Source organism: Oreochromis aureus, linkage group 14 (assembly GCF_013358895.1).
Source record: "Oreochromis aureus strain Israel breed Guangdong linkage group 14, ZZ_aureus, whole genome shotgun sequence".
NCBI classification, from domain to species: domain Eukaryota; kingdom Metazoa; phylum Chordata; class Actinopteri; order Cichliformes; family Cichlidae; genus Oreochromis; species Oreochromis aureus.
The window spans coordinates 2,881-29,621 of NC_052955.1; the positions used below are offsets into that span (position 1 = coordinate 2,881).

The following is a 26,741-nucleotide window of genomic DNA, read 5'->3' on the forward strand; positions in this document are numbered from 1 at the left end:
AGGATTGATAAAGCCATCCTCCTTACCTGCTTAGAGTACAGGGAGGCTAAACAAGACTGTGGCTCACCTATCAGACGACTGGACCATCTCACTATCTGATTTAGAGAGCTTTTCTCTGTGACAGAGGTCTGACCAAACCATGCCACCAAACAAAAGGATAAAACAGACTCAATAAAAGAACGATAAAACAAAGTTAAAATTCTTTGGTCAATGTGGAAATGAGCAAGTTTCCTAAGGCAATAAAGGTGCTGGTGACCCTTTTTACAAACTGATTTGCAATTCTGATCAAAGTTCAGTTTTTCATTGATTATGGTCCCAAGATATTTATATGATTGTACTTGCTCTATTTTCTGACCTTTAATTAAAGTGACTCCGTGCCCATTTTGTTGTTTCTAAAATCAATAACCACATGTTTAGTTTTAGATATGTTCAGCTGGAGATAAGACTCCTCCCACCACTGAACAAAGTCATCAATGACTGGACCGTGGTTAGTTTCACCCTCTTTCAGTAAGCTGACAATAACAGAGTCATCTGCATATTTATTAATGATGGCCCTGTTTTCATATCTGCTCTGATCTGTGTGTGTGTGTGATTTACATTGCTGTGCTTGAGAGCCACCATCTACCGGAACCAAATTCCTTGTATGTGTCTGCACATATACATGGCCAATAAACACGATTCTGATTCTGATTTCTTGGGTAGTTTTTGACATTGTGCTAATATAGTTGCGGTCTTAAGCAATAAGAATAATAAAAAACAAAATAAATCCACTTCAAAATTGAAGGTTATGATGGAAAGAAGCACGTGGGATCAGAGAACGCCATACAAACAACCTGCCGCCATCTTGGACTGGGGCCTCGGCTGGGCTGTCCCCAGTTTTCTGTTTACAGCTGTTACCTGCGCACTGTCACAAGCGCCGTCTGATGAGCCCAGGTGTATGTCTTGGTGCATGGGGTACCACAGGTAGCGTCCAAGCACAGTGTGCGCGCGCACACACACACACACACACACACATGCTTCAGGAGATCACTGTGTGCTCTGAGATCAAAGCATCACTCATAAATAAGTGAATTATTAATGGAAACTAAATAAAGTGTTGTATATTGCTGATCTTGTAAAACACTGCAGTATTTATACGTGTTTATTCAGAGTTAGTGTTTGAATACTTCAGTGTTGGTGTACTGAGCCAGGCAACAGCCCAATAAACACACTGACTGAGCAGCAGCAATGAGCGTTTAACACGTCCAAAGTGACTCAGTCACCTTCAGGCTCGCACATGCTCAGTAAGCGTTGCAGTCAATCTGAGTCACCGCAGGTGTGTCTCACCTGTGTGATGGTCGGCTGATTCAGTGATTACGGTGGGCGTCTGAGGGCTCCAGAACAGCTGATCTGTGCAACGGACTGACTCTCCTGCTCCTCTCGATTCAGACGGAGGTGCTGCTCTTTCCCGTTGTCATGGCAAATCCTTGTATCGGCGCCCGGTGATGATGTCGTTCTCAAGATGATATTTGGAGCTCATCAAACCAACCAATCAGCTTTTAGGAACAAAGGGTCCATTTTGCTGTGGAAGGTTCTTCACTGGGAGGCGTGACCCGGAAGTATCTGCATGCTGGTCACAATCGGAGCTCTTCCAAATCTCCAAACACAAAGGAAAGGAGCTTCAATGCTTCCTTTATTGCTTCCTTTAGAGTAGGGTACACTGGACCGTTCTTTGAGAAAACGCCGACTGTGCATGAAAAGATGGATATAATAACCAAAGTGCGGCAGATCAGATAAATGTCAATCATCACTGCATTTTCCATTGAATCCATGAGCTGCTGATATATTTATAGTAACACTATCATCGCCGTTACACTCACAGCTGGACTCTGAGCCTCACACTGCTGGAATGATAACTACTTCCTGTTCTGTTGTTTCTGCATGAAGAACGCTGAACGAGCTCAAGATTTTGATCTCTGAACTGCTCCTTCATGACAACAGTGTTACTGAGGAACAATCAGTGGGCTCGCCTCTGAACTCGCAGCGTGACACTGATGAAGACTTAGAGGACGCAACTCGTCCACCTGAAAATAAAGTGTCCAGCAGCAACATCAACTGTCCTCCTTCCTCAAATTCCAGCCTTTGTAACGAAGGACATTTTCCCAGGCTGTTCTCGTTTATATGACATCCATGAAATAACAGAACACGTTGTGGTGAAGTAAGATGCACGTATTGTAGTCGATCTTCTGCACATTGTAGTTTCAACATGGCAGACATCGATGTCACACCATCAAGGAGAGTTCAAATTTTCAGCGCACAGCTCTTTACTTTCCAAAGAATTCCAGGAAAAGAGGTTGGAGGTACCTTTGGGACGCAACCCAAGTTTGTCAAACCTGCTTCATGGAGCAGGTCCCTCATCAGGTCTTATCAATTAATCACACAGTCAATGAAATAATCAGATTATTTATTACGCTGATCCATACAAAATGTGGAAGAGGTTTTCAGAGTAAAATAAAAGTTTATTAAGAGTTTTCTTAAACCCGACACAGTTTACAGCTAATAAAGATAAAACAGTATTAAAACAAAGAAATCACCTTAACAGGCCCAGTGCAGTTTCCCCAGCAGGAGGAGCCAGCAAGTCCCCAGGTGCATCGTGGGACCTGTTGTGCGCTCAGTTTGACCTCAGGTTGGGGTCTGATCAATAATCTGAGTGAGCTGAAGTCCTCTAGCGTCCAGCTGAAGGAGATGCTGCACTGAATGCTCTGATTAAACACACCTGAGCTGATTACACACACACACTTTAGTTACAGTTGTGAACCACGGAGGAGCTGCAGGTCCAGAAGCACCTGCACCACATTCTTCTCTGAGCTCACCACTGGGCGAAAGGATACACTGTAATTAGTTAGAAAATAGTGCAGCCACAGACCTGCCCCTGAGATGATCAACGACCCCCATCCGTTTATTTAAACATGAGAAACAAACAATTTTATAATTTCACACAAAACTGGAACACTGAAAAAAAACTATTACTGATCAATGGAATCAATGACATCACGGATCATTACTCATGATCAATGAACATCTATGTTTACACAGAGTAACACACCTGGCACAGGTGCACGAGGTTAAAGGGCTGCTCAGCAGAAAAAGAAACCCATTGGAGAGTTTGATGGGTGGAGTCTGAAAACTGCCAAAAGCAGAAACAGGAGTTTAAGCTGAAAGTCTTCATTAAAGTTAGTGTCACTGCTGTGTACTACTCCCTCCACATAGAAGCTCAAACTGACTCCGCCCACCCAATGCACACCTGAGCAACAGAACTTGCAGTCTGAGAATCAGATTTAGCTCCACTGGATGGTACCTGCGTGAACTGGGTGGAGCATCTGTGAGGGGATTAGTAGACACCAAGGCACAGATGGTCCACACTCAACCAACCAGCTGCTTGCTGCTGTGATCACATCATCACCAAATGTTCTTTTTAAAGTGACTCCTCAGCACCTGACAGGTGTGTCACTGCACAGAGGTGATGTTCTGTTAATCGTCAATATTGATTTATGATCCGTCACTTCAGTAATTATTGCCTTCTACAACACTTCTGATCAATTTCATGTTCAAATTAGAAAACTTTGTTTAGTTTTATCACCTGTGAGGTACAGATCACATGACATACGGACACTGATCACCTGACCCGACTCGAGATTCACTTTGATTAGTGGTTCAGATGTTTTGCTTGATGGGGTAATCTAAAGCTTCACACGGAGTGATTGATTATGTAAAAAAAGAAAAAAAGAAAACAACAACTAACATAAACTAAACGTCTTCATCAAATGTCTCACTAATGCGATTGGTTAAATTAGGAGGACTGCTCCTTTAATATCAGGAAGTTAAAGCTCTGATCAGTGAAGATCGATACAGTGATTGATTACTCAGTAACAGACGCAGTGTAATTGTGCTGCAACACGAAGGAAAGGAGATGTTTTATTTAGCTGAGACCTTCAAGCATCTCTGACAGCGGCATCACAACAAGCCCTGCCCCCACACTCAGCGACGCCTTCAGCCATGCCCCCTCAGGCCTTCTGATCCAGTTTGGGGCTCTCAGGGAGGGGGAGGGAGTCCAGGGACGCCTGCTCGTCTGGAAGCAGCTCCTCCTTATCGCTGAGAGACAGGAAACAGGAAGAGAAGCAGCGTCACTGAAACAGCTCCTCCACGCCAAGTCTGCCACGCCACCCACCAATCAACCCCACCCGAGTCTAGAGGGGCAGCGTTCTATTACCTGGAGGATCGGCGACGGAGAGGCGGTGCCGCCTCAGTGTGATGATGATGAGCGTGGCCAGCAGCAGGGCAGAGATGGCTGTCAGTGTGACGAAGAGGAAGAAGGCTGCAGGAGATGAAGATGAACACCTGTTAAACTCAGAGCTTTTATTGTGAAAGGGCCTGAAAGGAAACAGATTATTGGTGGGGTTTGGGAGCCGAGGGTCTCTGCAAGGCTGTGTTTATTTGTGCTGCGGAGCCCTTGTTGGACATCAGCTGAAGCACAGCCCTGAACACAGACACACACTCACACACACACACTCACACACACACACAGACACTCACAGACACACTCACCTGCGGTCCAGTGGTTACGGACTTTATCATGAAAGTCAAACCGACCTGAAAGAGAAGCAGAGGTCAGACTTCACCGTGATGAGGGCCACTTTAGGATGGATGTGGCGGTGTCCCTTACCTCCACTGCAGCTACTCATGCACTCGTCCTTGCTGCCATACCGTTGTTATTGCCACGGCAACCGCCATATGTGAAGGGCTGGCAGGAGGCGGAGTCTAGGTCGTAGTAGAACATGGTGAAGGCGGCACGGCAGGGCCCGGAGTCCGGCTTCTCTGTGCACATCCCTGTAACACACACAGGCGCAATCACACTCTCCTCCAGCTGCTGCCTACATTACCCACATTGCACCTGCGCCGTGCCAGCAGCAGTCCCCATAACAACCTAATCATGTGTGCTCTAGCTCCACCCACAGTCAGGTGACATGCTGCAGGAAGAGTGCGTTTCATTTCTTACCCTTGCTGTCTGAGGAGTCCTCATCGGCAGCTTTCTTAGAGGATGGCAGGACGGACACTGCAGGAGACACAAACACTTCAGCGAACGCTCTTCCACCTGCCCGACAGGTGCGGATCTCGGATCTCTCAGCTGTGCGGGTACCCTCGGGTGATGTGCATGTGTCACTCACCTGTGCAGGTCTGCATGCAGCTCTCTTTGGTTAGGTAGTTGTTCTTGTTTCCTCTGCAGCCTCCGTACATGAACGTCTCACAGCTTCCTGTCTCTCGGTTGTAGTACCAGTGCCTCAGCGATGCTCTGCAGGGACCTGGTTCAGGCTTAGCCTCGCAGTACTCTGATTGGACAACACGGCACAGGTGTCACTTATATGGAGAGCAGATATAAAGGCAGGTAAAGGTTTCATGTTTGTGAAAGAGTAAAAGGATATACCATTCCCCTCGGCAGTTATCTCTGCAGGAGGGAGAAAGAAAGGCAGTTAGTCACTTCCTGTTTTCAGACCTCAGTTGTACTTTCTGTTCCTACCTGTCTACTTGTACACCTGTGTTTTACCTTTTGTCTAAAATTAAATTTTAAATTTAAATTTTTTTATTTTGCATAAAACTGTGACAAAAACTTCCTGTTCACAGCCACACTGCAGTACTGTTTAAACCTGGTTGTCCTGCGGGTGGCAGCACTGCATCTTCTCTCTCAGAAGAAGTACTTTTCAAAGGTAACTTGAGTGGTACTGCTGGTAGTACTAGAGTACTGCAGTAGTGACAGGTGTTATAAACGATCAGTATTATTGATCAGCGATTGGTTGGTGAGTCGGGGTGGCGTTACGGATTTGTCAAAGTCAGCAGATTCTGGATCAGATTCATCCGGAACATTTGGAGCCATCCGAGGAGCTTTAACAGCAGGAGGAGCAGGAGTGGACTCATCAGGGAGAACTGGGCCTGGAAAAACACACACAGTTTACTTTGACCAGGTGTGCTCCACAGGTGTAACCAGGTGCAGGACCTGAACGAAGAATGCCCGTCTTTTCCAGTCGAACAGTCAACCAAGCATGAATGCTGTCATGTGGTTTTACGGTGCTGCTTTTATAAACTCATCAGCTGATTACAGTTGAGTACACCTGAGTACAGGTAAGCCAAAGCTGTCCTTTTAAAGGAAAGCCGATGGTGAGAGGACACACTCCACTGATCGTCCAGGAGGTTGAAGGAAAACCAGGTGTTCTGTGGTTTACCTGAACCACAAACATTAAACTGATCCAGTTCTGGTTTCACTCAGGTACAAACACCAGACCGCCTTAAATAAACCAGGTGTTAGTTCCGCCCTTTTACATTCTTTAGATCAGGTTTGAATGTTTTTACTGTCAAAGTTTTACTGCGTGAGTGTAAACACACCTTTGATACTGTGTGTGAGAGACCTCTGTGATTATGGTGCCTTCACGTGGTGTCGTAATAATCTGAAAATCGAGTGTCTAACAGGAAAAGTCACCTGATCTGATTGTCCAATCAGATCATCTCAGATGGGAGACGACGTGAGCCGCTCAGCTGCTGATGTTTGATTCAGAAACACGGAGGAAAAAAATTATTTTAATGGAAGAAATTTTAAAAGGACAAAGATTTGTGCTGTGAACCCCACAGCTGTCACAGCCACCCCCACCCCACAGTCGGTTTAATAATGACCATCACAGTTATCGATCAAACGTTGGTTACCGATTATCAAACATGTCATTAGTCTGTGTGACTTTAAATAAGTGGTTTCATGTCCGATCTGTAACTTGTGCCGTGGGTCTGTGTTTTAATGATGCTCACATGTGTCCGTGTGTTTAGTTCCAACCTGCAGGTGAAATCCGCCTGTGTGCCTCATCCTCACACAGTCAACGATGAATTTATAATTCCGTGTCATTAAATGGGCACTGTCCTTTAAACAAACATAAACAGGAAGTTTACCTGTGACCCGGAACAGGTGGCCTCACACTCCTCCTGAGACTCAAAGTGGTTTCCGTTTGCCTCGCAGCCGCCGCAGACACGAAGCCGCTGCAGTTCCTGCTCGTCACATTATAGAAGAAGCGTGGGAAGGCGGCGCGACACGGGCCCACCTTCATCGGCAGGCGACAGCGAACTGAGAGAGATGACGGAGACACGATCAACATCATCAATAACAGGACTGATAATGTTTCAGTGCTCTCTGATTGGCTGAGTTCAAACACTGAGTTTCCTGTAATTTCCAAAGTGCTCTTGAGCAACAGATCTCCAGCTTCCTGAAGGAGTGAGTTTGTTTGTTGACCTCTGAACTCTGACCTCAGGCTCCTGATGCAAAGATGAGCCAGTCTTGTCTCTGCTCATAACAGACACCTGAGCAAAGAACCAGTTTTAAACTGTCTTTAGGCTCTTTGTCAAGGTCGTCATAGCTCACTGAAATAAAAATAAGAAAACTAGATGTTTGGAAAAAAAAGAAAACTAACAAGGTTAGTCACCGTGGAAAACTAAACAATACTAACATGAGAGAGTTTTAACACTTGTTAGTTTGGTAAATATACCTTCCCTGACGAGCCTCAGACTCTGGAGTCAGACGCTTGTCACATGCCCTCCTCACAGTAAGAACTTAAAAAGTGTCAAACTAACACTCAAAGTAGCATCATCTACTAATAACCATCATCTAGGCTATGCCCACACTAGCCCGGATAGATTTGTAAACGGCGTTTTCGTCTAAAAACGCTTGGCCACACTAGCGTTTTCTGTCGTTTTCACAGAGTTGCGTGTCCATTGAAACGGATGAAAGCGCTTACGTTCCAGTCCTGCGCATGCGCAAAAGCGAGTGAGAATTAAAGAATTTGAAGAAAAGCTATCTGCAGCATGTACAGACTGATATTAATCTTTTTTAGGGCTGTCAAAATTGAGAGCTATCAAAACAACTGCTGTATAATGCCCTCCGCTATCTTTGTTTATTTGGTCACATGACTGCATCACATGACTAAAATACATCATCGTTTTAGAAAGTCTGCGTTTTCGAGCGTCCACACTGCGACGGGACAGCTGTGTTTCGAAATGTATGTGTTTTCGAGAACGTTTTCAAAACACTGCGTTTTTCCTTGAGGAAAGCGCCGTCTCAGTGTGGACGGGAGGCCAAAACGGAGGGAAAACGATGCGTTTTCAAATGAAAACGCATCAGTGTGGACGTAGCCCTAGTATCCACTGAAGCCTCATCAGACAGGTCTCAGTGAAGGACGGCTGTCAGGACATCGTTCTAAATGAAGGGACACAGGAGGAAAGACTGAGGTCTGAAAACGACACGAGAACTGGACTGAAGATCAGAGCAGCAGGTCTGATGGAGCGATGGATCCACATCAGTACGTACAAGGAGGTCCCACATCTGCGAACCACAGTGGAGGCTCTGTCATGGCTTCAGCTGACCTTCCAACCAAAATACAAAGAAAGGAGTGTCGACGTATCAGGTAACACCGATGAGTTAATCCAGAAAAACAGGTGCATTATGGGTGTGCCAGCAAAATAAACAGGACAGTAGATGGACTGAAAAACCCAAATCTCATGAAAATCTCAGGTGTTTAAATCACCTTCAAACAAACAGATGAGGGCTCCGCCTCCTCTCAGGTGAACCAGCCCAACCGGTTCAACCTCTCGGAGAACAAACAGCCTGTGAAATACCTGCACAGGTGGATTCCAGGTAGGGCATGGTGTCACACTTACAAGGAAACAAACAAGAGAGCCGATCATTAACTTTGTCTCGGAGATGCTTGACCCGAGAGAGGCTGCCGGGGTTCCCATGATGCACTGCGGGTTTCTTCTTCACTCACCTTGTGTTCATAAAGCTCTGTGTGTTTCAGGTAATCTCAAACAGACCTTTAGTCCTGATGACATCACTGAGCAGCTGAAAGCCTCACCCGTCACGTTAGACTAAAAAGGTCAAAGGTCAGTTTTTCTCTGTGACATCAATTTCACTTGTTTTTATCATCATTATAAAATGACGACAGCGTCCACGCTCTCAGGTTCAGTCCATGTTTGGCGCTTCCTGTTGACGATTAGTGCGAAACTGTCTCTGATGAACCAGAGCGTGAAGCGTCACCGTGACAGAGACACAAAGAGGCCACAGGTCATGTGTTTGTGTCTGCAGTTCACCTGTGCAGGTAACAATGCAGCAGAGCAGGATGGGCAGCATTGGTCAACATGCTGCAGCCCAACATTTATCAATGAGGCACTAAACGCGCCGCCCACAACGACTCCCGTTTCACAGATTCACTTCCTCTTTGGTGTTCTGCACCAAGATGTCGGCAAACTGCATTTAAACATTCAACCACAGACCCTCCACGCACCTGCAGACGCCCCCACTCACACCTGCAGACGCCAATTCTGTTATTGATCAGGAAGTATCAGCTCAGTGTTCTCAAAGGTTTCAGTGAATGAGGTCATCACTGAGTCAGCTCTGACTCCGCCTCCTTTTCTTTCCTGCTGCGACTCATCTTTTATTTTGAAAGTCTTCGGCTGAAGCACGAAGGAGGAAATCAATACTAATAAAAATACTGATGATAATAATAATAATAATAATAATGACGACCAATAATCAAGTGAAACTGATCAGGTTTCTCCCCGCAGACTGATCAATGAGCCATCTATCGATTAGGTAAAGGATCAGTTATGGTCAGCCTGATCTGTCAGCTCCATTACGGCTCTGCCTGTCGATCAATAATCGATAATCAAAGCTTCTTACTGTTGTTGGACCCGTTGCTCCGCGGCTCCCAGCGTTGCACCTGCGGCACGATGCTCTCCTCCTGGCCGCCCTCCTGCACCTCTCCGTCGGCCTTTTCCGCCACGATCTTACGGTAAACCTCGAACTGGCTACTGGGGCGCAGTGCGCAGGCGTCGTGGCCGTCCCCACAGGACACCAGCGTGCAGTGGGTCGGTCCGTCCGCTGGAAACCCGACCACGGCCAGGTCGCAGTCTGGGAGCGCGCAGCAATTCGTCCGGCAACTCTCGGGATCGAGCTCCAGCACATCGTCCAGCAGCCGCGCTCCGCCAGCCTCGAAGTCCGGGACTTGGTTGGGGTTGGTGGACTCCTCCCAACCGCAGTCCATAGCCAGACCCGAAGCCAGCACGAGCCCTAGTGCGAGCAGCTTCAGTGGGATCAGGGTCGCGCCCCAGTCATCATCAACAATCAATACAAAGCTCCAATAATCAGCGAAACAGCACAGCGAGCCTCCAGCCACACTGTCACTTCCGTGTTCTTGGCTCTGTCGCACTTACATTTACCTACGACAGGTGCGGCAAGCGAGGCCACGCCCACACCCAGACGTCACTCACACTCAGACACACACACACACACACACACACCAGAGTTCTGTTGAACTGTGTAAAAATCAAAGGTTTAAGTAAAACTCGTTTTCTTTTACTGAAACAAAACTGATGATGATGACGATGACGATCTGAGAGATGAAGCAGCAGAACGTTCGGCACAGAGCGGGAGAATAAAGTTTGAATAGTTGGGTTGCGGTCACGTGGTTCTGATGACGTGCGGAGGCAGCGCGATTTTTGAGTGGAGGGCGGAAGTAAACATGGAGGACACTGTGGAGAGTCAGGAGAGCAGCTATTGTGCAACTTTAGACCCCGTTTCTCGGGAGAGATATAAACAGATAGTTAAAAAATATATCGGACGTGATCCGTATTCTTTGAAAATGTCCGAATACACCACAGAAGTAAAGGATTTGCCTACTATCGAGGCTGTGGATATCACCAACTACTTGGTCCTCCAGACTTCTTACTACACTAGGCAGCAAATGAAAGCTTTCAAGAGTCTGGAGGCGTACAATTTTTTTGTCAGCGGGTGGGTCCACAACCTTGGAACAAAACGTCTCCGTGATGGATACAGTTTGGTGTTTGCAAGGGTGAGTGTTTGTTCTTATATTGCTTTATCTTAAACACGCTAACAGTTAGCGGTAGTGCTTTAACGTCAACAAACATGCCACATCCTTAGGACTTCGTTAGAGTGACAGTTGTTTGTTTCAAGGTAAACCATTCCCAGAGGTCTAACGAGACACCTCTGAAGACTTGGGTAATTGCAAAGGAGGATGGAGAAGTGATTGCAGCTCATTCACTCTTCGTCATCCAAAGCACTTGGGCAGCCTATAGTCCCAATCAAGTCAATATTAGACTACTAACTTAAAAGCACTAAGTAAACGAGAATTTAACGACAACCTAATGCTAATAAGTTCGTTTGCAAACATAACATTACCTCTGACGAAGTGGTCGCTGCAGACACGGGCATTGGCAGACTCTGCTCCTCCCGACTGTAAACGTAAATTTAAAATCCATTTTTTCCTACATTTTTCGGTTAGAATTTTCCATTTTTCTCCTCTTCGTTGGGCTATTTTTGGTACCCTAAAATACCGTTTATCGGTTTCTCTGGTCGACCTACTGGAGCATCCGTAAACACAACGGGACATAGGCATTTTGCGTACTGTCTGTCTGTGATTTTGCGCTTATCTTTTTCACTTCCGACCGCCAGTCAAATTTCGCGCTTTACGTCGACGTCACGTCTACGTCAAATGAAACCTAGCTATTACAGTCAATGATTTGGTGTCTGAGCGCGCTCAGTGCTGCTGTTTGTCTCTAAGGTGACAGCTGCACATTAGAGCTGTTTCCATGGAAACATGAACGCTCCCTGTCCCACAGCCTGATGAAGGAGACGTGAAATCAGATCAGAGGGAATGAATGTGATTGGTTGAACAGGTGTGTTCACTCTCTGCAGCAGAGTGAGACTCAGCAGGAGAGCAGAATCAAGTTCTGCATCAGCACATGATCACATGACCACACGCACTCTCAGCTGCTGGGGCCCGTTCTTCGTACCTCGCTTACTACATCCAAGATCAAATGACACATCCAAGATCAAATCATCGCGCTAACTTTGAGCTCGCTAATCCGGTTCTCCGAACACACCTGTTGTTGACGATTAGTATAGCTGGATGAGTAATCTGAGATCACTGGGTGGCTTAAAGGGGCTACGCATCGATAGTAGAAACATTGATCGGCAACTCTGTGATTGGTCGGCGAAGATGTCGAAGGAGCGCGCTCAGTATTTTACGGCAGCAGAGCAAGAACTCTTGATTGAGGGATTTCAGGAGTTTAATTAAAACGCAAGGGAACACTGCAAAGGCTGCAAAAGCAAGGAGAGAGGGCTGGCAGAAAGTTGCTGACAAATTAAACTCGTAAGTAATTTATTATATTATATTACATTATATCATATTATATTATATTATATCATATTATATTATATTACATTATATCCTCTTTCACATTAGAGCCACAACAGGACCCACTAGAACATGGGAACAAGTAAAAGTGAAATATAAGAATATTCTACAGAATGGTAATATTTATCACTTATATTGCTTTTAGTCTCCTGAAAAGAGACCCTGAAATAATCTGTTTGTTTGTTTATAACAGCAACCAAGAAAAGGGCAGAGCAAAGACAGGTGGTGGTCCTGCACCCCTCGTCACACCCGGCAGAGGAGCTGGCCCTAGGGTTGAATGCCACCAGACCCATTGTTGAGGGCATCCCTGGGGCAGCTCTTCCTTAGACCAGCAGCCGGGGTGCAGTAGCAGCACCTTCATAACTGGTGCTATTTGTACAATGTAAAATATTTGGTTGTTGCCTTAATTAAAATGCTTTTTGTACTGTGACATTTATTGACATTGTGGGGTTTTTGTGTGTTTTACATAACACTCCATCACTTCTACCTGTTCCCATGCAAGGGTGACTGAAGCATGCATAGTAAGTTGGGAGATATATATATATCTATATATCTAGAGAGAGAGAGAGAGAGAGAGAGAAAGAAAGAAAGAAAAGTAAATAATACCCTCACGGGAAAATCGATATCTCTCTATGAGCACACTGTCGCTGAGCTAAAGGATCCTGTCTATCCCGCAATATACGCTGAATTCTGAAAACTCTCTTATCAATCTTGCACCTTCCGCAATGGGTTGCTCAAGTACAAACGGACAGGACATGGCTGCGACAGACTTCCCAAATCCACCTTCGCTTTTATAGCCGTGGTCTCTCATCTTGATTGCACGTAGTAATTTACTATTACTACTCTAAAATATGAATTACATCTGAAATAATCAAATACATGAAATAGAATGATTAATAGTACATTTCCCTTTTTTTCGGAAATGACCTGTATGTATCTGTATGAAATAAATAAAAGAATCAAATGCTGGATTATCTTTAGTTACATTGATAATATTTATTTATGGAAAAACAGTGGCGAAATATCGCTCTTGCTTTCGTATAACTGCAGCGGACATACCTGAGTGGCCGCGATCTAATCTTGTTTACATAAAGTAAGCCTGCTCCCGAGCAGGTTTACGCTTACGGATCTGTTGCTATGACAGCAAGTCCCGGATGAGCTTCGGAGAACCGAACGATCCAAGATCACGCGAAATCGTCAACATTCAAATCCGGCTAACTTACTTAGCGAGGTACGAAGAACGGGCCCCTGGGCTGCATTTAAAAGAATCAGAGGAAACGGCTGATTTCAAACTCTGAGCTTGACACATGACTCGGCTCCTCTGCTTCCTGTTTACTGTCTGACTTCAGTCAGGTGTGAGCAGGTTTGGCTGCAGGCAGGTGAGGATGGCGGTACTTAGATCACACCTTGTAGTCCAAACTCACCTGCATTCATGACTCTGATTATCTAACTGGCTGAGGGGAGGGGCTTATTGGGGATGAAATAAATTTCACCTTGAACATGGCGGTAGGATGACTCTCAGGTAGCTCACAGGTTAAAGGTTAAAAGTCATGTCAGAAGGTTCCTGAGTGACGTGACCCAGACGTTTCTGTAGGGCAGAAAGGTTCAGGTCAGAGACGTTTAAATGCCCCAAACACTGAGGACAGCAGCTTCAGTGCTTCCTTTATTACCTCCTGTGGCAGGGTGTGGTTTGTCCATAGTTGCCCTGGGGCCCGTTCTTCGTACCTCGCTAAGTAAGTTAGCCGGATTTGAATGTTGACGATTTCGCGTGATCTTGGATCGTTCGGTTCTCCGAAGCTCATCTGGGACTTGCTGTCATAGCAACAGATCCGTAAGCGTAAACCTGCTCGGGAGCAGGCTTACTTTATGTAAATAGGATTAGATCGCGGCCACTCAGGTATGTCCGCTGCAGTTATATGAAAGCAACAGCGATATGTCGCCACTGTTTTACCATAAATAAATATTATCAATGTAACTAAAGATAATGCAGTATTTGATTCTGTTATTGATTTCATACAGATACATACAGGTCATTTCCGAAAAAAGGGAAATGTACTATTAATCATTCTATTACATGTAGTAGATCATGTCAGATGTAATTCATATTTTAGAGTAGTAATAGTAAATTACTACGTGCAATCAAGATGAGAGACCACGACTATAAAAGCGAAGGTGGATTTGGGAAGTCTGTCGCAGCCATGTCCTGTCCGTTTGTACGCTGAGCAAGGAAGGTGCAAGATTGATAAGGAGAGTTTACAGAATTTAGCGTATATCGCGGGATAGACAGGATCCTTTAGCTCAGCGCGACAGTGTGCTCATAGAGAGATATCGATTCTCCCGTGAGGGTATTATTTACTTAATACTCTCTCTCTCTCTCCATATATATATATATATATATATATACTTACTGTACTGTATATACTTACTCCCGACTTACTGTGCATGCTTCAGTCACCCCTTGCATGGGAACAGGTAAAAGTGATGGAGTGTTATGTCAAACTACACACAAAAAACCCACAATGTCAATAAATGTCACAGTACAAAAGGGGTGTGACGAGGGGTGCAGGACCACCACCTGTCTTTATTTGCTCTGCCCTTTTCTTGGTTGCTGTTATAAACAAACAAACAGATTATTCCAGGGTCTCTTGTCATAGACTAAAAGCAATATAAGTGATAAATATTACTATTCTGTAGAATATTCTTATATTTCACTTTTACTTTTTCCCATGTTCTAGTGGGTCCTGTTGTGGCTCTAATGTGAAAGAGGATATGATGTAATATAATATAATGTGGTATAATATAATATCACATGATATAATGTAATATCATGGATCACTTACGAGTTTAATTTGTCAGCAACTTTCTGCCAGCCCTCTCTCCTTGCTTTTGCAGCCTTTGCAGTGTTCCTCATGCGTTTTAATTAGACTCTGAAACTCCTGAAATCCCTCAATCAAGAGTTCTTGCTCTGCTGCCGTGAAATACTGTGCGCGCTCCTTCGACATCTTCGCCGACCAATCACAGGGTTGCCGATCAATGTTTCTACTATCGATGCGTAGCCCCCTTTAAGCCACCCAGTGATCTCAGATTACTTCATCCAGCTATACTAATTGTCAACAACAGGTGTGTTCGGAGAACCGGATTAGCGAGCTCAAAGTTAGCGCGATGATTTGATCTTGGATGTGTCATTTGATCTTGGATGTAGTAAGCGAGGTACGAAGAACGGGCCCCTGCTTCCACGTCTGCAATGTTGTTGTTTTGAATCGCTGTTTCTGTGGCTGTGATCAGTTCCACTAGTGGGATTTGTCTCTGCACCACAGCAAAGTTCAACCCTTTTGTAAGGATGTTTTTCTCTGCTTGGGTGAGTTGTCTATCAGAGAAACTTGTCCCCATCCTCGGTGTGGCATCCTTCTCTCGTCTGGCCGCTGAGGACACTCTCCATATTTTGCTTTGATTTCTGACGCACAACCAGTAAGTCAAACTTCCTTTGTTGCCTGGTCTTAGACTTTTCATGCTGTGCTGGACGAGCCTTCTCAGTGAATTCAAACTGAACTGTTTCATAATTTGTCACGGAAGTTCATAAGAGATTACAGGATTCTATTCAATTCAATTCAATTTTATTTATATAGCGCCAAATCACAACAAAAGTCGCCTCAAGGCGCTTTATATTGTACAGTAGACTCTATAATAACAGATACAGAGAAAAACCCAACAATCATATGACCCCCTATGAACAAGCACTTTGGCGACAGTGGGAAGGAGAAACTCCCTTTTAACAGGAAGAAACCTCCGACAGAACCAGGCTCAGGGAGGGGCGGGGCCATCTGCTGCAACCGGTTGGGGTGAGAGAAGGAAGACAGGATAAAGACATGCTGTGGAAGAGAGACAGAGATTAATAACAGATATGATTCGATGCAGAGAGGTCTGTTAACACATAGTGAGTGAGAAAGGTGACTGGAAAGGAAAAACTCAGTGCATCATGGGAATCCCCGGCAGCCTCACGTCTATTGCAGCATAACTAAGGGAGGATTCAGGGTCACCTGGTCCAGCCCTAACTATATGCTTTAACAAAAGGAAAGTTTGAAGCCTAATCTTGAAAGTAGAGATAGTGTCTGTCTCCTGAATCCAAACTGGAAGCTGGTTCCACAGAAGAGGGGCCTGAAAACTGAAGGCTCTGCCTCCCATTCTACTTTTAAATACTCTAGGAACAACAAGTAGGCCTGCAGTGTGAGAGCGAAGTGCTCTAATAGGGTGATATGGTACTACAAGGTCATTAAGATAAGATGGGGCCTGATTATTTAAGACCTTGTATGCAGTGTTGGTCAAGTTACTTGAAAAAGTAATCAGTAACTAATTACTGATTACTTCCCCAAAAAAGTAATCCCGTTACCTTTACTGATTACTTATTTTCAAAAGTAATTAATTACTTAGTTACTTTTTAAAAAGACGATTTACAACCTGAATAGGTGATAAAGCGATAGATCTTTCAGCCCAATTCTACTTTTTCTGCATAATCCATCATACAAAATGTAATTGTTACACCCTGAAAAGGGGCTGAAAAGGGGATAAGTCAATGACAATGCTCAGACACGATGCTTCTCTTTCAGCAGCTTCATTGCGAATGATTCAGAAATATAAACATACATACAAAAGTAGTAAACATCTTAATAACAATGTACAGTCTCTATTAGCTGTAAGAGAATATATCTCAAGACTGTTTTCTTTCCTTTCCTTTAAATTACAGATTAAATTGAATGTAAGAATTTACAAAAACAGCATATGAATCAATAAACAAACTTAGATCATTAAACTTAAATGTACAGAAAATAAACAAAATATTCATATAAAAACACTAATAGGCATTTGTCCCTTCACACAAAATAAACATGTTCTTTGTCCAGACCAAATGCAAAATGCACACAATACTGTATGTTTCATACACAGTCTGGCACGATAATGCTCCATGCTAGCCACCAACAGAGCGTTTAGCTTAGCTTGCTGCTTAGCTTATCCTAACAACACAGTTAACACAAATCATCTAAATATCCCTAGTATCCTCTTGGTACATTTGGAAACACGGTCAGTACAGCTCAACATACATATTTGTAACGTTCAAAAGCAGAATTGCTCAATTATTACCTGAAAAAGGGATAAGTCAATGACAACGCTCAGACACGATGCTTCTCTTTCAGCAGCTTCATTGCGAATGAGGCATCGTGGCCAGAGCTCCCCCTTCCGGCAATGGCAGACATAACAAATCAATCATGATCACTAAATCACATGGATTATTCCCCAGGCTCGACAAGTAGATCACAGATTGAATTTTACACAGGTTATAGTCACATTAAGGATTGTTATCCGGTTGAACAAAGTCATGAACTCTTTTAACTGTTTTGTGTTACATTACATCTCTTTGATGGGACTTCTTTTACCCTTATTTATACATACATATTTGAAACAAATTGAATAATAAATTGAGTAACCTTTAACCACAACTTTTTACTCCATTATGAACTTCAACTAATAATCAATCTATCACATAATCAAATGGAAACGTCTCTTTTTAAAACTTATTTTATTAGTTTTAATCTTTTAACTTTATGCATCAAGCAAAAATTTAATTATATGCAACATTCTCTGACTGGAAGAAATTTGTTTAACATTTAAACCTATTTTCTGCACATTCCAGCACATAAAATAAAATATTTTTTTGTGTTTACACTCACTCTTTCAAATAGATGCAAGTAAAACACAGCAGAAAATAAATAAAGTCAAAGGCTAGTTGCTCTATTTTCACCTGTAAAGCAGGACTGAGGTAGGCGGAGGTTTACCCTGGTGCAGGTGTGCCGCAGCGGTCAGTTGAAGACTCCGTGAGTTTCTCTGTGAAGTTCCCATTACAGTCGTAGCGCACTCGGCGCTTGCTTGGAAGTTAAGGGGGTTTTTTTCGCTGTAAAAAGAAGTTTTCTTCCCACGCAGTGAACAGCGGACACTAATGTTTTTGTCACTTTTTATGGAATCAAACTCAAAGTAAGGTCAGTACTTCCACGCTTTAAACGCTGCACGCTCATACTCTCTCCCGCACTCTATATATTATCCATTGTTGATCTGCACACAGCTGTTGTCACGAACGTCGCACTCGCTTACACGCCACTGTCATGAGACATTCTCTTAAAAACCCACGGTTTTAGTAACGCAGTAACGCAGCGTTCCTACACTGTAAAATGTAATTCTAGATGTTTGTTATTTCAACATATTATTCTATATCAGTTTGACGATAGATGACTGAAGTTGTTGTTATAACATAGAATTACAAGTTAAAAACGTCCCAATTACACCAAAAAGCTAACTTGAAAACTCATGTCCAGCTAAATCAGCAACTTATGTGAACTTGACAATGTGGGTAAGTTGAGCACAGCAGGATTCAAAACTGCCTCACGTGACTGCTACCGAGGTGCATCATGGGGAATTGGCGGTTAACGACATGCTCACTTTACTTGGACGTTTTCTAATCGTCTTCTTTGGAATATGCTTTCAAGGTGAGTAACATTGGTTATAACTATAAGGAAAGAGAGCTACAAAAGTTGGAACATGTTTTGAATCTATGGCATGATGTGTGTTTTCTCTTTTACCGAAATGTTTGCTTTAGCTAATGTAACTTTAGCCGACAAGGTCCAGCTTGTGTGTCATGACCAAACTTGACCTAATAAACTGACATATGGCCTTTTTATGGGTTTAATGTGGCACTGACCAAATCACAAGTATTGTGCCGCTAGCTTTAAGGTTGTACACTCAACCACTGTTGCGATATTAGCAAGCTAACTCAGCTAATTAATAAAGCTTATTTCATATTGTCTCTGTACTTGTAATTTCTTTCAAGTTCACAGGCTGTTGTATTTTGGTGGAAGTTCATTTTGGCAATATTTCCAATAACTGACTGGGTTCAAAAGAACTTTTGGCAGGACTCCGATGCTTGTTGTCATCTGTTTACCCCTATATAATCACTTAAGTTGTTATTAACTGCTGCATGCTAAGCTGCAAGAGTGCACTGAGGACTGAGACAAAATATGGTCTACAAACCAGCATTATATTAGTTTTTATCAGATCGTCCTCCAGTGTGTTTTATTTTTGCTTTAATTCTATTGTGCAGTTATTTGTTACCCTGAAATGCTTTATGCTTAACAACAGCTCACTATTTTGACTTATTTTTGAACTCTTGTGATCAGTATGACTAGATTGTGTGAGTTTCCATACTAAAAGAGCTGTAGTGATAAAATAATTGGCATCAGAGACACTGATTTTGGCATGGTATACTGCAGAAGTTTTTTTTTTTTTTGCATAATTTACCTTTAATTAAACTGCATTCTCTGTATTGTAACAAAACTAACATTGTTTATATGTCAGAAAATTAGCAAACATGAATAAATGGCGAAAACAATATAATTATAACATATATTTTTATTTTACTTATTTTAGGTCTGTGAAGCCAAACTTGATGCTGGGGATTTATTTTTGTCAATGGAGTCAAATGGTAAGTTACAATTTGTGCATTTTGTCATACTGGAAACACCACAGATTATATTGTAACTTAATAGCTCTGTAGAACAAATGATATAAAGATTGTAGTGTCAGGGTACTTCTTAAGAAGTAATATGGCACTATTGATGATCGCATGCAGGTGGCATAAACTAAATATTCAGATGTGTTACCAACAAATGATTCATTAACAAAAGCAATGGAGCAGACTGTTTAGGTTCTTGTGGTTGTAATAACATCCATAACTGCAAGTTTGTCATTAATTTATTTTCACAGGTCTAGATGATCACATCTGACTTTGTCATTTAAATGAGGTGGACTTGCAAACTTTGCGCTCTTTTGGGTAAATTGCTGTCCACTACATATACACAGAATGTGCACAGTATTTCAGATCTAAAAGGGAGTATGTAATGGACTTGCTGGCTTTAATGTAAAAAGCCTGTTGTGTAACTTTAATGAGGCAGTTGGACTAAAACAGTATTGCTCATCAAGGTAAACATCTGAGGAATAAGGAAATTGTTACTTGTCCTTTTACTCAGTGTTCTTTTAATTGCACGTTTACTAAAGTTTTACATCACATAAGTCATTTTCACAATCATTCTACTTTAAAAGATTTCAAGACAGAGCTTATTGTTCTCTGAACTTCCTTGTTTGCTGAACGGCAGGTAAAGTGCATCTTTTGTTTGTTTGTTTTTTGTGTGTTTGTGTTTTCTCTAATGGGCCTCAGATGACTGTTTGCTTAAATTTGGGTCTCAAAGAATCTTTTTTTTATTCTGCCTGTACTCTCCACCCCTCTTCTTCTATTGCTCAGGTTGAAGCAGAATTTGCCCGTCTTACATCTGTTGACCTGAAAGGGTTCCTTTTGCTGTGCTTGACCATTATGGAGAGGTTCGTGGAGCTGTACAAAATCAAGAGCGGCATAGAAAGGCTAACTAGGCTCATAAGATGCTTCGGAGATGATGTAAGTGTTCAACTGCGAAATCTAATCATTTGTTTAAGTTTTAGGTTATCCAGTTCAACTGATGAACTCATTGAAAGAAAGCTGATAAGTAAAGTCTGTCATCATATTTCACAACTGGACATTTAGTGTGGTAACTTTTACAGAATCTATGTATATTGGTGGTAGGTTGGATATCATATTCTACTTGAATGTCCTGATAAGCCTGATACAAAATCTCCAATGATAATCATATATTGATGGAATTATGTATCAAAAAGCTGTGAATTTGGAGCTGTCTACATGCTTCATAAACACTGTTTAAAAAATGTTTTTGTTTTCTTTTTGACTTCTTTGACCAGAGCCCTACACAAAGGAAGAGGACAGAGGACCTCATTTTCTAAAGGAAGATCCTCACACACTTTCAAGACTGTGAAGGTTAGCATTGTTTCTTTTAGTAAATTTAATAATGACAGCACCACAGTGGATTTTAAATTAAAAAGTACATGTGTACTTTTTCCTCACCAAATGTATTATTACAAGATCTTTGACACTGGATTTGGTCTGGGTTTCAGAGAAACTAACTGGCAAGCTAGCATTGATATTATTAGTGTCTTGTGTTTATTCATGTCTTCACCAGGGTCTTTGACATTTCGCTGCTGTACTGTTCACTTCAGCTTTACGTTTGATTTCTCACATTGTATATTGTAATGGCAGAGATATTAGGATATTTAAGGGGCTGCAGTGGCTGCTACAGCTGTGGGGGCAATACTTTGGTGAAATGTCCTGGACCCTGGAAAAGAGACTGTGTAGACTGGGTAAGCAATTAAAGGTTACTGGCCGAGAGTCATTGGGCAGCTGGGTAAAGGTGGATGTTGATATTCAGTGCCAATTATGCAGCCTGTTCAGCCATGTCTATATGCTCTTTTTTCATGCTGTTAATATAGGGGAAAAAATAAACTTTAATCAATAAACTGATTAAAGAAGCATTGTCTATGGAGCCACAATCTGATCCTGTAGTGTAGCTGCAGTTTGCACATTTCATGTATTCTCAGCCAGATTTGGTTTAGAGCACAGCCAATATTTAGCATAAGTAGATTTAAATTCACACACTGGTGATGGCAAGCTACATTGTAGCCACAGCCACCCTGGGGCGCACTGACAGAGGCGAGGCTGCTGGACTCTGGCACCACCGGGCCCTCTGACCACCACCAGTAGGCAACAGGTGAAGTGTCTTGCCCAAGGACACAACGACTGAAACTGTCAGAGCCGGGGCTCGAACCGCAACCTTCCAATTATAAGACGAACTGTCAACTCTTGAGCCACGATTCAGTCATCCACCCATGTGTGTGAATGACTGACTGTGTAAAGCACTTTGGAGTCCTTAGGGGACTAGTAAAGCGCTATACAAGTACAGGCCATTTACCATTTAAATTGAAAATTTTGTTTGAATTCTGCAATTGAAGACATGCTCAGTTATTTATGAACATGGTCTTTGTTTAAAGCAAGAAATGGATTTGTAACATGGGGTGCATATCTCATTCTGAAAAAACTTTAACTACTAATAAGTGTTACCCAAAGCCAATCACCATCATCCAAAGCATCAGTATGGCTCTTCTTTGGAAAGACATGAATTCTTAAGCACAAGGGATATTGTGTAATTGTAACTGTGTAATTTTTTTTTTTTTTTTTGTCTTTGAACCCTTTTATAGCCGACAGGTATTGAAGACACGTTTTCTAAGAGGATGAAAGTTGGCATTGCGATGGTGAAAGAAGAAGACATCATCGATGTGTTGGTCGTCCTTGAGGCGGCAGTAATCCTGTCTAATCTGAGGGATGTCTCAAGTGCCATTTCCATGCTGATGGGCCTTCTTTTGCCTTCAACATAGACTATCCAAAGGAACTTAAGGACATCTTTGAAGTCATTCAGAACATCCTAATGAACATTGGTGGAAGGCAGTGCATCTCACTAGTGCATGGTCTAAGAAACAGACTCTTGCAGAAAGCCATGCAGAACTGTAATTGTATGCTCCTTAGTGTTAAGGACAGTTTTTATTTTACTGTTTGTTTTTTTATTCTTGCAAGTTCTCATTCTCACTTTTGTATGTCACTAAATGACTACACTTTACATTCCAGATTAGACAATTACTCATTTGTTCATGGTTTAAGAAACTTATGTGAACAACAATATAATGCTGGACTTTGCAGATGCTTATCTCATGCAAGTCAGTAGTTTTTCCTTTGTTTTGCAATTGAGCAGACTCAAACTGATGTTTCTGAAATATTCATATTATCAAATGTTTCAGAAGCATGCACTCATTTTCAGAGATATTGGTTCTGTGGAATTAGTTGCAATTGTAAACGAAGACAAATACAAGAGTTTGATGTCTTAGTTGTTATAAACTGATCTTTACTGTCACTTATCAAAGGTTTTGTACTATTTTAATATTTCAAGTTTTATGCTAACAGGTGTGACTGAGCACAATGAAGTTTAAAAATTTTGCAAATGTAAAGAATAACTTTTCTAAAATAGCAAGTGTTCCGTTGATACATTACATTAATGCAGACTTTATGTTGTTACTTCACAAGAATCACTACTGCTCCGAGAGTATTGGTCAGAATTTCATCTTCACCCAAACTGGGCTCAAGACCAAGTTCAAATTTATTGTTTCACAGGGAGCAGCCTTTGAGTTTTGATGGATTGTGAGAAAGATGAGCTACGTCACTGATTTTTCTGTTTCTCAGATGACTAAGATGGCACAATAAATGGTGAATGTTGGGTGCTCATGAGTAATTGTCTTGTCATGTTCTTAAAACAAACTTTCTGTATGAAATGATCAGATAGACTTTAATGGAATCTGTGGGGTTTTATTTTTTTTTCTGTAAACAACAGAAAATTAATTTAAAGGAATGTAGGTATTTAAACCTGAGATCTAAGATAAACCTAACAGGTAGTTTTGCTGAAATGGATGTTAGAAAGCTAAAAAACAAAACAAAACTTAAGATGTTTAATACACATTTTCTTTACATCCAGTCAATCAACTCTGATAATTAAAATGAAACTGATTTACAAGTTCACTCAGCTACCTTAAGGGGCTCAGGTAATTAATAAACTTAAATCAACTTAGCTAACAGATTATGTTAGTTAAGCTAAAATAGATTCCTAAGTTAAAAGAACTACTAAAGTATTTGAATTAACTAAAAAACCCAAGTCAACTGAACTAGGACAAGAGTTTAAACAATAGATTATTTTAATTTAGCTGAAAGGGTTTTCCCAAGTAAAGATGACAATTAAAGTTGAACTGACTAACAAATCTCAGTCAACTAAACTAAGATGAAAGTTTAGACAACATGTGATTTTTCATTAAGATAACAATTGGTTGTGTTATAAGAACAAACTCTATTTCTTGACTTAACTTAAAATTTTAAGGCAGCCCTTTACCTCATATTTTTAAGTTGAAACAACAAGTTATATTTTACAGTGTACGGGAAAGTAACGGTAATCTAATTACCATTTTTGCAACAGTAATCCCTTACATTACTCGTTACTTGAAAAAAGTAATCGGATTACAGTAACGCGCCCATCTCTGCTTGTATGTGAGGAGCAGGATTTTGAATTCTGGATTTAACAGGAAGCCAATGAAGGGAAGCCAATACAGGAGAAATCTGCTCTCTCTTTCTAGTCCCTGTCAGGACTCTTGCTGCAGCATTTTGGATTAACTGAAGGCTTTTCGGGGAGTTTTTAGGACATCCTGATAATAATGAATTACAGTAGTCGCTGCACCATCGAGAGCATCCTGACCAACTGTATAACAGTCTGGTACGGGAACTGCTCTGCCTCGGACCGGAAGGCGTTGCAGAGGGTCGTGAAAACTGCCCAGCGCATCGCCGGAGCACCACTTCCTGCCATAAAGGACATCTACACGAAGCAGTGCTCTCTGGGAGGCGCTACAGGAGCCTCCGGACTAAGACCACCAGGTACCGGAACAGCTTCTTCCCCACAGCTGTCAGACTCCTGAACTCTGCCTCCTGACATCTGACCCACGTTAAACTCATGGACTGAACATACACACACCCACAACCACCTACACACACACACACACAATGGACAACTGTACCCTCAAACACACAATAATAACATGGACTGAACCACCACTCACAACCAAGGTTATTATCGTTAACGAAAACTAACGAAATAACGAAAACTAGAAGTGAAAAAACATTTTCGTTAACGGAAATAAAAATAAAAACAAAAAAAGGAAAACTAACTAAAACTGTAATGAGTGTTCACAAAACTAACTAAAATTAACTGAATTTATAGCAAAAATGTGTTTAGTTTTCGTTGATGTGTGCGTGTCATACAATAGTCAAGGGTGAAAATGAAGTTTAGTTTCCAGGTTTTTTTCTTACTGTGTCTCATTATGCCAGCAGGTGGCAGTACGTTAGTCGAGTCGTCTGTGTTGCTGCTCCGTCCACGCGCAGAATCATGTCAGGAAAAGTCTGGAGAAAGCGCCAGCTTCCAGTTTGGGATTACTTTGAATATGACTGTTTTGGATAAAGCAAGTGTCTTGTAGTGGAACGAGACAAATTATGAGGACATTTCTAAAGGGAAAAAATCCCACAAACCTTAAAGTGCACTTGAAAAGCTCACACAAGAAGGCTAACCTAGCTTACCTGGAGAAGGTAAGGAGCACATTCAACCCTCATCCCCAGAAACAGAAGCTAACCCCAGGCAAGGCAGCGTGATGCATCCCGAGACAACAGGACTGGGATATCTACATAACTGTGTGAGTCAATTGCCTTTACACCCGGTGCTGCAAGAGTTAATAGTCTCATTGGGGCCAAGATATACATTTTATAGTTGCCTGGTATCAATGGTTGTTCATCTGCCTTTATTTATTTATTTAAAGAACCCATAGGTGGGAATGTGAGTTGTCTGTCTCTGCGTGTTAGCCCTGCGACAGACAGGCGACCTGTCCAGGGTGCAGGGTATGGTAGCTGGAAGAGCAACATACCCAAGGATAAGCAGAAGAGCATGACTGATATGATGAAACTGGGATTTTGTTACACTTTATTGCAAACACAACTAAAACTATAACTGAAACTAATCAAAACTAAACTGAAACTAAGGATTTTCAAAAATAAAAACTAAACTAGCAAACAATTGGTAAAAACTAATTAAAACTAATATAAAATTGAAAATCTGAAGTCAAAACGAAATAAAATAAAACTAATGAAAATTGCAAAACTATTAAAACCCTGCTCACAACCACCAGCACTTTATACAGCCTCTGTAGAAATTATCCACATATCTCACTTATCTTAACTGCACTACTGTATAGTTCTGTGTAAATAATCATTCTGTACATACAATAATTTTTAATCCTACAACTGTTTATAACTTGCATAGTTCACATTCTGTATAACTGTATATCTCATATTTCTGTATAGTTTTTTATTTCATATTTATATCCTGTTCATAGCCTGTACATACTTATAGTTATAGCATATTCATAACATACTTCATACCGTGTACATTATAACATACCATAATAGACCCATTTCTGTAATATACTTACATATCTATATTATTGCTAATATATATTGTAATATATCTATATCACAGCTAAAGCACTTCTGGATGGATGCAAACTGCATTTCGTTGCCCTGTACCTGTGCATGTGCAATGACAATAAAGTTGAATTCTATTCTATTCCAGCCTGGAAGTAATGAATGCATGAACTAGTTTTTCAGCGTCACTCTGAGACAGGATATTTCTAACTTTAGAGATGTTGCACAAATGGAAGAAAGCAGTCTTACATATTTGTTTAATATGTGCATTGAAGGACATGTCCTGGTCAAAAATGACTCCAGGGTTCCTCACAGTGTTACTGGAGGCCAAGGTAATGCCATCCAGAGTAAGAATCTGCTTAGATACCATATTTCTAAGATTTTCAGGGCCGAGTACAATAACCTCAGTTTGATCTGAATTAAGA

General features: G+C 41.9%; 1 protein-coding gene across 1 annotated transcript; it reads right to left on the reverse strand.

The window, feature by feature from the left end:
• Nucleotides 1-2,426: 2,426 nt before the first annotated feature.
• Nucleotides 2,427-10,262, reverse strand: LOC120432864 (kunitz-type protease inhibitor 1-like). The gene is made up of 9 exons (XM_039598187.1): nt 9,743-10,262; nt 5,851-5,964; nt 5,462-5,482; nt 5,205-5,366; nt 5,036-5,092; nt 4,703-4,866; nt 4,585-4,629; nt 4,250-4,354; nt 2,427-4,131 (listed from the first exon to the last, which is right to left on the reverse strand). Exons 1-6 carry the CDS (start codon nt 10,104-10,106, stop codon nt 4,718-4,720), a joined length of 867 nt encoding a protein of 288 aa, XP_039454121.1. The 5' UTR covers nt 10,107-10,262; the 3' UTR covers nt 2,427-4,131; nt 4,250-4,354; nt 4,585-4,629; nt 4,703-4,717.
• Between the last annotated feature and the right edge of the window lie 16,479 nt (nt 10,263-26,741).